The sequence below is a fragment of the Apium graveolens genome, chromosome 9 (genome assembly GCF_009905375.1).
Source record: "Apium graveolens cultivar Ventura chromosome 9, ASM990537v1, whole genome shotgun sequence".
Taxonomy (NCBI): Eukaryota; Viridiplantae; Streptophyta; class Magnoliopsida; order Apiales; family Apiaceae; genus Apium; species Apium graveolens.
This window is the reverse complement of record NC_133655.1, coordinates 85624096-85637603: the sequence shown is the minus strand read 5'-3', so window position 1 is coordinate 85637603 and position 13508 is coordinate 85624096. Positions and strand designations below refer to the sequence as shown.

Here is a 13508-nt window from a genome sequence, read left to right as displayed (position 1 = left end):
TTATTCTAATTGAAAATCTAAATTATGATTTTTACAACTGGATAAAAAATAAATAATGCATAACAGTGGTTAGCTGCAAGTCTAAATGTTTTATATTTTTTGTAACTAATACAATAGTTATTTTTCCAACTCACCGATCTCCTGTACGAGAGCAAGTAATCAAAGGTAGAAAAATACACCTCTTAAGTTCTATTAAATGAGTTCACTATTTATAACATATTAAATATTGTGGTGCGGTTTGAATCGCATTCCTAAAATTTAAAATCACAACTCGTATCGCATCACGTGATTTATTTAAAAGTCAAACTATAACCATACCATGAAAATTAAAAATCGCATTTTACGGTACAAATTGATGTGATGATGATGTGATACCGGTGATTTCTGCTATTCGTGCAACACCCATAAATGTCAGGATTATTTGCCTTCAACGGTAAAATAGGATAACAAATTTTAGAATGAGTATGAAATTGTGTAAATGTTGGCGGTTTTTTAAGTTGAAGAGTAAAACAGCTGTCAAAACACAAACTTTACCCTTATGTTAATTTTTTTTAAGATTGTTCATCTGCCTTCATGGAGGGCATTTTGAACTTTTCCTAAATTTTTGCTCTGAGATTTAAAAAATTGCATTGGATTTAACATTTACCGAAAATTGTCTTGTACGTCATCTGCAGTCGTATCACAGAAGCAAATACGGAAAATTAATTCTAACTCGTTTGAATTATAGACACTTTTTTATTTAGGTCCGTGACCTATAAATATAAATTTATAAGTAATTTAATTTTGTAATTTTTTTAATATCAATCCTTCCGTTAAATTTTTAAGTAACACCGTTAGTTTTTTAGGTCAAAAACAGTTTTTAAAATTGAAAATTTAGTTTTGAAGATCAAACGGTTTCTTGGTGAAGAACTTTGCTGGAAAAATCAAGAACACCCCACCGAAATCCGGGCAACTCAATTTCAAGCCAGCAATACTCCAAATTCCGGTGAACACCCAACAAAATTGGGTGAGCTCAAGCTTACGATACACCAAAATTGACCCAAAAATTCAATTAACATCGTACATAATGATAAACAACATCAAATCAAATGAGTCTATTAGGCTGATTTATACTCCTAAATAATCAAATCACGTCGGAGAAACGATGGACACCGGCGGCACAAAAATTTTCCGAGACTAATTCAAACACTAAAAATTACGAAAATTATATGAACATGTTCACGATCGTACAATCTATCAAATTACATCATTAAAATCACTAAAAAATTATTCAAATCAAAGCCAATATTCAAGTCAAAATTTGAAAATTACTCAAACCGAATTTTGATGGTGAAGATGGATAGTGGATTGAAAAATGAGCAATTTAGTTACTCAAATTTCGATTGTGGACACTAGAATCACCTTCAAAATTGTCCAAAATTCTCCGAAATTTCAAGAATGCTCTTCACAACTAATTACATATTTTTTATATTTTTTTATAAAATGCATGTCATTAAAAACTAATGGCGTTACTTCAAATCTAGCAGAAGGTATGTGATTAGAAAATTCAAAAGTTTAATTACTTATCAATTTATATTTATAATTCAGGGAATTATAAAAAAAAGTGACTATAATTCGGGAACTTTAAAATTAATTTTCCCAAGTAAAACCCATGCAGTGCAGTGATGATTCAAATTTGTGGAATTTTATGAAATTTCAAAATTTTGCTTTCATTGTTTTTGCCCAAACAGTGGTTAAATCTAAAAAGCTCTGTTATAGAAATCGGCCGATTTTTTAAAAATCGCCGATAAATCGCTCAATAATCGGTCAAAAATATTTGTCCGATTTAACCGATTTCCGATAAATCGCCGACTAATCATCCGATTTTTTAAAAATCGTCCAATAAATCGTAAATCGGTACCTCAACCGAATACTTCCGATTTCCGAAATCTGTAACACTGCTAAAAAGTTGTAATAAATAATATTTAAATAGGAAATTCTGAATTTAAAATTGTTATATTCTCAAATGAAAGAGTTTGAATTCGAATTCTGAATTTAAAATTTAAAATTTGAAATTTGAAATGAAACCATCATTTTCAAACTAGCCCCCTCCAATCCAAGTAAATCTTTATTCACTCCCTGCTGCATACTAGGGCATTAATTGTAAGTAGAAACTCACTGATTTTAAATAAACAATGTAGCGTTCTTTGATATACGATATACCAAAAGGAATTTACAAAATATAATGTTCAAGGTCTTTATGTTATAAATTAAATATGAACTTTTTCAATTTCTTGCAATAAAATATAAGATGAGATAAATACGTAAGTAATCCGGAAATTTAGCTCAATCTCGTATATTGAAATTTTAACTCAAAATTAAAATGGCCTCGCACCCTATCAAATCGCACAATAGGTAGTTTTTAACTTTTGCGGTACGGTAACAATTTAAAATTTTAAGAAATCCTTTGTACAGTGAGTTATGATTTTACATATTAATAATGGAGTTTAACACCATACCATAATTAATTACAATTTTATTATACTATTTTTGCATGCTACTTTTAACAAATTCCAACAGCCATTTCTACACAAAAATTCTAAGAAACTTCAAGGGAATTTTATATTCTAATCGACAGCACCTGCCTGCACGTTTCTTCTGAAAAACATACTATTAAATGTTGCAATCTCTCTTATATATTCAAGTCAGGTCTCTCGTTAATCTGGATTTATACTCTTATACTTGAAGCTTTTAGGTGATCCATTGACGATATCACAAGTCAAATGATCACACGAACATTTGTCAATTGTGGGCGGGAAGATACTCTGCAAATCATGGCACATGACAGGTGCCCCCTTACTATTTGCATACAAATCACCTGTGACCCGTTGATTGAATGAAAAAAAGTTCCCTCAAATTAAAGTTACAAAAATGTCAGCGAAGCAATATTTTAATATCCAATTACAAAAACAGTGTGGAGGGGTCCCTCATCCGAATCGAAAACCAGATACAAGGGGCACTCTCAAGAGCCCTCTAGACTTGTACTTTTGAAGCCTAGAGTACCCACCAAATGATCGCACTGATGTTTCAGAATTGAAGTTATAGTTGGGGAAACGATAGTTTAAAAAAACATGGCGCTACAGGCACCTGATAAGGTATTTTGAAACTAAACTGTCAAAACTCTGACCTCACGACTTCCTTGGCCTTCCCCTCTTGCCGGATTTTGTTTTGGGGTTCTCAGCGCTACTCTTGTCTGCAGAAGGCCGGCCTCTTCCACGCCCACCCCCCTTTGTCTCTGTCTTGGCTTTACCACCACTCTTACCACGACCTTTACCAGAAGCCTTGCCACCCCTTTGCCTTTTACCTTTCGCATCCCCGTTCATCTCTTCACTATCATCGCTGCCTGCATCACTACCTTCATTCTCCTCATCTTCCGATTCAGATGAATCTTTTGACTTCCTCTTATTAGACTTCTCTGGTGTTTTAGCACCACTCTTTTTACCATTCTTGTTGGCAGCAACATCAGAAGTGTTCTCATGTACTGCGCTTCCTGCAGCAAAATGAAGAGAGTATAAACATTCAAAAATTGCTCCAGTTTGATCTCTAGCCATCACCCCACAAATTTATTAGGAGGGGTCCATGTTCAAACTTTGAACAATAGGAGAAGCGCGACCCTGCCAAATTGCATATTGCATATGAACATACCTTCACCTGCAGCTTTGCCATCATAGACATCCAGCTGTCATGAAAAATAAGAATCACTATTAGATCCAAACCAACTTTTTTTATACTGGTACTACCGTAACAAGTTCATGATAAATTTGTTATGCACTGAATTACATCGACATATTTGAGCCACACTAAAATTAATGATATATTTCAAAGCACAGCTAAAAAGAAAATTTATCAGCCAGATGGGATAATAATAAATGGAAACAGATGATGTCTAACATCCAATCTCATAACAGGGAGTAATGTCATGCAACCTCAAACATCTCTCATAATTATTATCATGTTCAGTTTTTAAAAAGGGCGCAAACTCAAGCTAACGTATTCAGGTAAAGTACAAATAAGATGTCCGAATATAAAACCCATCATTATATTTCTTATAAATGAAGAGTTCGAATTTATAGCAATTGGTCTTTTACTATAAGATGTATACACTTACATACCTGTAAAAATATCAATGTTTATTACCATAAAATTAGTTTCATGGATCCATTTATAAATCCACAGTTGGATGGACATTTCAGCACAGGAGTATCAATTGCAGATAGAGCAGAGATAGATAGTTACTAGTACATGAATATTATCATATTCGATGTTGTAAGAAGAAAGATAGGTTCAATTTCACCTAACTGTGTGTACCTAAGATGCATGTAGATACTTTGTGTGTGAAACAAAAATTAGACTTTGAACTTTTAATGAGACACACATTACTCCAAAAAAATACAAGTGCAAGTAGATTAGGCACAATGCTAAAGTACAAGGATCTGCCATTTCCTATAGTATAGTTAAGAATTTATCAGCATCACAGTAATAATAACATAAGGTAAATACAAATAATTAAAAAGAAACTAAAGAAGTTTAAAATTAAAACTTTGATATCAAAAGGGGGTGACTTATCACGACACTGGGTATACCCAATAGAAATCACAGTATTTTCACCACATTAGAGGGCATCAGTACCAGATAGAGTGCAAAACTTCGGTAAGGAAGTTCTTGCAATTTGCTACCATTTAAATTTTAAACCATTCTATGGGTATTTGAATTCTGGGTCTACTGCATGACAACAGAAAGCACCCGCTACACTTACAGAAGATGTATAAAGTACAGATAAATTACCTGATCAAGTCTTTCACTAACTTCTGTTCTATCAACCACCACCATTGAGTGTGCACATCCACACGCAACACTTCGAAGGAGGACATGAAAACCATAAAAACTATAAGATCAGATGAAAATATATGTTTGTGCATTTACTTATTTCTCAGATATACCAACCTCATCACATGCATACCCTCAAGGCTATCTACTTTTTTGGCCATTGCAGAAGACCTAGAGAGTAGAACCACAAAGAAGTTATAAATGGATAAATTCACAAATAAATGATGTGCAAAAGATTAAACAAGTAAACAAGTTTGTATTTAAAGCTAAAAACATACTTCTGTCCAAGAGGTCCATATCCAAGCTCACCAGACTGAGCAACACCCCAACTTATGCACGAGCTATCAGCACCAACAAAATGGTGCATGCTGCCTGAATCCATGCACCGTATATTCCAGCCGCTATAAAAAAACATCTAAAATGATTCACTTGATGAATTTTAATACTAACGAGATTCCATATCCACTAAGATTCTCAAGCAGGACCTTAAATCCATAAGAGGTTTCGGGTACATCCAGTCATCACCATGGTTCTTCAATTTTCCCCACATAAATAGCTGGCCTCCAGCTGAAAAACAAGATAAACTGTAAATTCCCATTTAACCTTCTCCAAGACAATTTACATAAAGCAGGTGGTACAGAATTTAGAATAAAGGGACCATGGCAAAGATGAAATCTGTAAACCTGAATATAAAAGTTAAAAAGCTCTTAATAGATCCACAATATCATTAAATTTACCCGGAATATGATGATATGTGCCATCAGTTTATGTGGTAAGAGGAAAGTTCTCTTATGACTTTGTTGTTGCAAATAAACAACAAATTCTTCTAAACATCACCACGGCCAAGACTAAAAATGTGGGCAAACGAGGAAATGACGGAGATATGGGAACCAGAACACTTGCCATTGCAAATTTCGGCATGTTAGGATAAAGTGTGGTAACATACAAATCATTAACACTGATATTTTGTCCTCTATTTCTCCTACACTATGAAGTTGTTTTTTTACCTCACGGCAAATTTATGCCTGCAAAAAGTATAATAATTACAATCATATTTCGTTTTGCTTATACAACTTTTTAATTAAAAAAACTATTCTTTGCATTGGATTTACAATTAAGGTGTAGTTGTTGCTGGGAGATTGAGCAGATATTGGGTAACACAAGCACCGCATTGCTTTCCCTTAAGAAATAATATATTTATATGATCACTGATATTCCTCATTGGAGAGAAAGAAACCCAATCATACAACTTGTACCCGAAAAGTAACACAAGATCTATTTCTTTTGGAAGACTGGACAAGTGTAAAAGATGCTAGTACAATGTCATTAGTAGATTTCAGGTCTCCCCTGTAAAATTTAATGTTGTAAGCCCTTGTAGTTTTGTAGATTGCACTAAACTATAAGATTTTTTTATTAATTATCTTTTAAAATCGCCTAGAAAGGTATGGTCTCCGCCCCTTTCAGACTTGCTCTTGAAGTTATAAAAGAAACAAACTATCAAATTTGGAGGGCACTGAAGCTTTTTATTACCCAACAATGCAAACTCGGTTTTTCCATGAGCTGCTGGCTACAGAAATCTGTGCAACTTCATTATTTTGATTTATGCTCAAACTAACGAGTGATAAAGGACTACACGCAGAGACAATAAGGGAAAAGATGGCAATTTTGTGTAATTTTGCTGTACCCGGTCTTGCTTTTGAGTCAACCCGACCCAAACCCGAAATGGGTTGAATAATTCACCCCAACCCGTCTTCTTATATATCTGGTCAACCCAAAAATGACCTATCTTGACCCGAAAATCATTAAAGTTAACTAATTTATATAAATTAAAAATGTTGCTATGATATGTCATATTATATGTAAAATAACCATACGAGATGATATGTGAATTAAAATAATTTAATTTAATGATACATTCATTACTTATATACTCCCTCCGTCCCTCCTATTTGTTTACATTTGGGTTGGGCAGGAGGTTAAGAAAAATTACAAAATAGTGGTTGAAAGTAAGAAAGGTGAGTAAAGTGGTGGGACCTATAAATATTTTATGTATGAAGTGAGTGTAGTGGAGGAAAGTAATGGATATAGTTAATTTTTATATTATAAAACTTAATTATTAATGAAAACTTTTGAAATGTAAAGATTTGAGTGGGACATCCAAAAAAAGGAAAGGGTAAAGAATCGTTTGAGACGGAGGGGGTATTTAATTGTGTAATGTATATTTATATATTATATATAACTAGCTTATAGAACGTTCAGAGCATGGGATAATTAAAAATGTTTCATTTAGATTAATTTCAATAATTTATTTTAATATTTACATTTTTAATTTTTTTTGTACTTTTAATAGTATTAAAAAATTTATAAGATTGCTGGAGGGATTCAAACCTTAAACCTCCTTAAGATTTTACCTTGATTTATGTCTTTAAAACTGATATTAAAAATGTTAATTTAAATATGTTCTTTGTAGGATCCAAACCTTATATATTTGTGGGATTTTACCTTTATTTATATCTTTCAAACTAATATTATAAATGTTAACTTTAATATGTTATTGGTGAGATTCAAACTTTAGACTTCAATATACAATAATGACGATATTCATCAATTCGTTTGAAAGATGTAACGATTGTGGTTAAATGAATAACCAAACTACAAATTGTACTACCGCATGTGTTTTTCTATTACAATCTAGTGTAGATTTAATAAATTTCATAAAATTTGGGTAAAATAATGTTTATATTTAATAGAACAAAGTATCTAAATAATAACCTTCTTACATGATATGTGAATTAAATTTATACATATGATACGCAGATGTCACCCATACATTTATTTGTATAATGCAAATTTATATATTATAGATAATTTAATTTATATTATAAAAAATGAGGACAAGTTCAGGGTACACAAAACTGACCCAGTTTTTTTAGGTAAATTTTACCCAAACCCACCCAACCTGAAACTCAAAACACCCAACTCGAATTCATATATTTTCATGTCAGGTTTCATGTTGTGTGAAACTATCCCGCCCCTAGGATAAGGCAAGATATGGATTTTAAGAAAAATTACAACAAAAGCATAATCATACCAGCTGTACAAGAAGAGCTAACAGAACCAGCTGACACCACAGCATTAGGAGGTAAAACATTATGCCTAGTGAATACATCAACACGCCGAGGAGACCACTCATCCTTCTGCTCTCTATGACCAAGCCTACAGTAGAAATCACATTATAACATGATTAGTTTCATTACATGAAACAAGCAAACGAGACCCAGATCTATATCTTGTTTTGGTAATTCTTGTTTGTGGCAGATGTGTTGGTGTATATATAGCGAGAAAAAGATGGCCAGGGGAAAAAACGCCGAGACAGATGGGATCGAATTATAAAAATTATCTCCAGTTGTCCATACAAAGATGAAATAAGCATCTGATAGAGCGAAGCACAAGTGAAATGAAAAGTACAAACCTCCCATAACCTCCATAACCCCACCTGAAATATATGGGAACACAAAACAAGGAACAAGTTAATTTTATCCATAGTGAAACTAAACAGGGCTAACAGAAATAATATCACTATTAAAGAACTTACGTATAAACATAACCATTTGAATCTACAGCAACTGTATACAAAGGGTGCATAAGAGAGAAAAACAGTTAACTATGTTAGCACTTGATCTAGAGTATAGACACATTGCACAGACAAAGCTTTAAGCAGGACAAAATCATATACAATTAACCTGAATGGTTCGTTCCACAAGCAACTTTAACTATGGTCTCCTGAGAAAGTGAAGCCACTGCCTTTGGGCGAGGTTGAGCTTCATAAGCAAGTCTGACTGAACTATCTTTAGTATTGTACTGCCATATAAAAAAGGTGTCTTGTGATATGTGTACCAAGTATTCTCAGATAATTAGTAAGTGATATAAATGATTATATATATCCACTGGAACTAGAGATTATGATAGCCAATTCACAACATGTTCCTTCAATGTTCAGGAAGGTTACGAAAGTACGAGGAGGTATTTTAAGATCTAAAATCCTAATAGTAAATCCTAGACAAGGGCCCACTTAATATAGAAGTACTGAAGTACATCTTAAAATTGAAAAGAGAAACAATCAAACTACCTCATTGTCAGTTCCATGTCCAAGCTGACCATATTGTGGAAGACCAGCAGTTCTACCAAAGAAAGATATAATCTCAGTGTGTATTATTTGAGCATATAAGTTTCAGCTTCTGTAATTTAGTACTTGGAAATAGGGACTATACATTAGATGTAAATACAAAGCCAGATACCACGACAGCTATATTATCTTAATGCCTAGCATGTATGAACAATAATATTTTTATATCTTACTGTATCGAAGCGCCTTGCACAGAAGTTAACCAAACAGTAAAATCACCCCCACAAGTAGCAACATTTACATCAGATACTTGACACCGAACTGGAGATAATTCAAACTCTGAAAAGTAATATTTTCTAATCAGAATCAATCTAAATATATTAATTACTAACAGGATAGAAATAGAATACAAATAATTAATCCAGTGTAGATGATTTATTCAGGAAAAACATTGCACTAAGAAAGGCCTCTTCTTAATGTAATAGCTTTCAAATTGAGCCTGATTCAAGTCATGTTCATTTTTGCTTATTGCATCAAGTTTTATTTTTCCAAACAAACCGCTAGAGGTTCGGTCTTTACACCGAACACAACAGGTATATAAAAGTAAAGGAACTACAAATATGTTAACCGGTATATAAAGCTTTGTAAACAAGATGAAACCCCAAATATTGTTGTTTAAGACACTTCCATATGACACATACTCCACAAACAGCAAATAGGAAGTCCCACACTCCCACTATTCAAGAATTTGTTTGTTCAATCCTTGGAATATTTTTGTATACCTTCACAAACTTAAACGTTCAACTAGATAAATTTAGGTTTGAAAAGGTAACAAAACACGATCACATTTTTTCCACTAGACAACAAAATTTAGTCTATAACGTGATAATTACACTTAGATGCAACCTATAAGGTGCTTTAGTAAATGTAGAATAGAAAAATTCGAAGAATAATCTGCATTGTAATTAACCTTTAAAACATAGAAGATCAAATTATTTTGCTTAAAATTTAGGTTTGCAATACTACCAGACACTTTCTTCCTAGCTTCTCTAATAAACTAAGTCGCATAAGACCAAAATAAAATTATGTAAATATTGCTTGGTGTGGTTCAGTTACTGAAACTGAACCCAGTAAGTGTGGCATCACAACTTAATACTGGGAACTGCACCAATAACCAATGGTGTGAATTCTATTACAGTAGTGCAGTTTTTTAGGGTGTGGTTTGCAGTTGAGATTTTGCTCATTCCTATATTATGAAAGGAATGCAGAAACTTATTTTCTTAAAAATCCAAAGCATACAGCATGGAAAAAACGCAGATTTGAAAAAAAAAATAACCTGTCACAGATTCCAAATTGATGAATAAAAACAAACAAGAACTTCTACAAACCCTGTTATTTTATAAGGAAGTTAGGAAACAGTAAAATATTTATTAATAAAGTTGTGACTCATAGATAGTAGATACTCAATATATTATACATACGAATTAAGTGCAAACCCTGTTATATCAGAGCTGTTACTTTTAGCAAAGTTTATAAGTTCTATCAAGGATAAGAACAATTCTCATATATATCACCTTATTCTGCTGCAGCCTGCAAGTTGAGCTGAGAAAAAATAGATGAAGCTTACCATTTTTTACCGACCCTGAACCAAGTTGCCCATGTTTGTTCCACCCAAATGCCAGAGAGATTCCTTCATCAGTTACTACTACTGTATGGCTCCTCCCACTTCCTGCTTTAACAATTTTATACCTAAAAGTAGCAAAACAGATCAGAGGAAGAATTTACCACGTTAATAGGTTTGTGTTCAATTATTTCAAGAAAAATCATGATAAGAACAAGAAACGTTGTAAAACAGAAAAAGGAAAAGGTCAATGCACTCCTGGAGTCCTATTAATATACAAAGCGCAGAACTAAAAAGTATTCAGAATTTAACTAGAAATTAACCTTTGCCCCCAATCATAAATGTCCCCGGACCTTGAAAGTCTAAGCTACAAAATGCTCTGACCTGACGATTTGAACATCCTTCTCAAGACTTGAACACACTATTAAAAATTAGGATAGCTATTCTTTGCTACCAAAGTTTCTTCTTTGCTACGATATTCTCATCAGTTGATAAAGTAAATCACCCGAGAAACACAAACTATTGACTATCCTATTGCCCACTATTAAAATGTGAAATCATTTGTGTAATGCAGCATGTATTAACAATAAAGCAAACAGAGCATCTCATGATATTTATACTTCTCACTGCATTCAGTCTATTAACGATAGGCACGTCTCACTTGATTCATGTCATTAAGTTCAATCCAGCAAAACGTAACGATAGCAACCGCAAAGTTACCGGTAATATGACCTACTAAGTACTAACAAGTGTTGTGATCAATTTGTATGGCACCTATATGACATCAATCATTACCAATAATATATACATATAGTGTGATGATCGTATTAATCATAAATTGTCATTAAGTTTGATCAGCGAAACCAAACGAATGCAACCGCGAACTCACCCATAATTACAACCTACTAACAAGTAAGTGAGCAAATTTAGATGGCACATATATGATATCAATCCTTACCAATACTATATAGTATATACATATACGGTACTGATTGTATAAATCATAAAGTGTCTACAAGGACATAGAGATGTCATATTAGGAGAATACGCCATTAGCTAAGCAATCTAAATACTCTAGATAAAGAATTGTGATTTCCAACATAATAATTATGATGACAAAAACAAACAAGCACGTATTACTAATGCCTTTTTGCAATACAAACAGTGTTACTCAATCATACGCACGAGAATCAAACTTTAAAAAAACATCTCACTTTGACAATGCCGACACGACAGTAGGCCTGTCACGCTGAATTGTATCTCCATGACCAAGCTGCCCCCTCTGTAAACAACATCAATTAATTTCCAACTAATTTCATAAAAAAATACATTGTTTAATAAATCAATAATCCAACGCTAAACATTACATCATTACGTCCCCAAGTATAGCACCGCCCTTCCACGTCCAATGCCACACAATGACAGGATGCTACATTAACATTTACAATCAACCATTAATAATTTGTAACTAAACAGCAAACATAAAATATAAACACTTCCCCTTCCTTCCTCATTACTTGTCCATACAACTTTTCTGTCAATTTTAATGGTGTCATCAATGAAAAGCCAAATAGACACATAATAAGTTACCAACCAAGTATATAGTTATCCAGTTCCTCATTATTTGTCCATTTGACTGTTTACCGCATTCTATGTGAATATAATGTTCTTTATTTATCCAGAAATGCACGAAAAGTCAAATAGACAAATAATAGGTTGCTGCCAAACAATATATTAATCCGGTTCCAAATATATATATATACTTCTTTCACGCACAACGTTCTTAATTAATCGAAAAATGCACCTGAAGTCAAATGAACAAACAATAAGTTACCAACCCAAGGACATAGCAATTCCGTTGAGTAATATTTATTCACACATTTTACGTAAAATCAAATCTTATTCATTTTTTTAAAAAAAATAGTGAAACAAACACCGGCAAAGTAAAATAAACAACTAAAAAGGAACGGAGGGAGTACGAAACCACTTACTGCAACCAGAAGCAACGAAACGAATATCAACGCCAACGAGAGGGCGAAGACGAGTAGGAGACACCAAATTAGTATCATTGGGGCCTTTCTTTCGTCCAATGAGGTCCCAATTAGTCGCTCCACAGAACAACAGCTCGCCGCTCTTCTCATTCTCCTCAACCTTCTTTTCGCTCTCCATTTCAACGCTCCAAAATGTATGTGAATAATAGATCTAACGATCAACAGTGATTGAAAATCGGCGGAGTTAGGGTTTTAGAAGAGGAGTCTAATAGATCCGAGAAATAGCGGAATTTGAAACCCTAGTTGAGTTTGAGTTAGAAATGAGGACTTTTAAAGACCAAAAGTAAGATTTGTTTTGGGTTTTCGAGGATTTAAATTTAAAATTTGGATAAATGTTTATTACTAGTTGAATTGGATAAGTTTTGGACTACATTCTATTTTATTCGGAACTCGATTTTATTCTATTTCTATTTCCATGGGGTTTAAGGATTCCCGCGACTTTTGGGATTACCAAAACAACTGACCAATACTCTATTTATAGCTTATTTTTAATATTTTACTTGTTTATGTATTTTACGTAGAATAGTAACGCCTAATTTTAATTACAATAGATTTTTTTTATTCATATGTATGTAATAAATTTTGGAAATAGATACATTAGTTATAATATCAAAAAATAAATAAAAATCTACAAAATATGTGTTTAAATTAAATAATTTGCTTAATTTTAGAAAACTTTTGAAATAATTAGATCAATTAAAAGATTTTCAATTTTATAGGTCTTTAAACGGGATCATTTACCGACCAATACCAACAATTAAAATAGGAAGTTAATAGTTTGACATTAACAATATTATCTTTATTCTTCAAATAAATTTTAAAATATACAGACTTGTAAATTAGA

General features: G+C 32.8%; 1 protein-coding gene across 1 annotated transcript; it reads right to left on the bottom strand.

The window, feature by feature from the left end:
- Positions 1 to 2871: 2871 nt before the first annotated feature.
- On the bottom strand, positions 2872 to 12967 carry LOC141683819 (uncharacterized). Its single transcript, XM_074488584.1, has 16 exons — positions 12605 to 12967; positions 11981 to 12042; positions 11828 to 11895; positions 10620 to 10741; positions 9226 to 9331; positions 8996 to 9047; positions 8610 to 8727; positions 8462 to 8492; positions 8339 to 8362; positions 7958 to 8082; positions 5352 to 5433; positions 5145 to 5267; positions 4984 to 5037; positions 4825 to 4894; positions 3685 to 3718; positions 2872 to 3529 (listed from the first exon to the last, which is right to left on the bottom strand). Exons 1-16 carry the CDS (start codon positions 12780 to 12782, stop codon positions 3168 to 3170), a joined length of 1611 nt encoding a protein of 536 aa, XP_074344685.1. The 5' UTR covers positions 12783 to 12967; the 3' UTR covers positions 2872 to 3167.
- Positions 12968 to 13508: the final 541 nt, after the last annotated feature.

What these genes read in the sequence shown, in the direction of transcription:
- LOC141683819 (XM_074488584.1), bottom strand. Translation starts at nt 12,782, where the DNA reads ATGGAGAGCGAAAAGAAGGTTGAGGAGAATGAGAAGAGCGGCGAGCTG. An exon ending in TAGCTCTTCTTGTACAGCTG is followed by an intron (nt 5,434 to 7,957) that starts GTATGATTATGC and finishes CTTGTTTTTCAG; the next exon opens with CTGGAGGCCAGCTATTTATG. An exon ending in TATGGACCTCTTGGACAGAA is followed by an intron (nt 5,038 to 5,144) that starts GTATGTTTTTAG and finishes TCTACTCTCTAG; the next exon opens with GTCTTCTGCAATGGCCAAAA.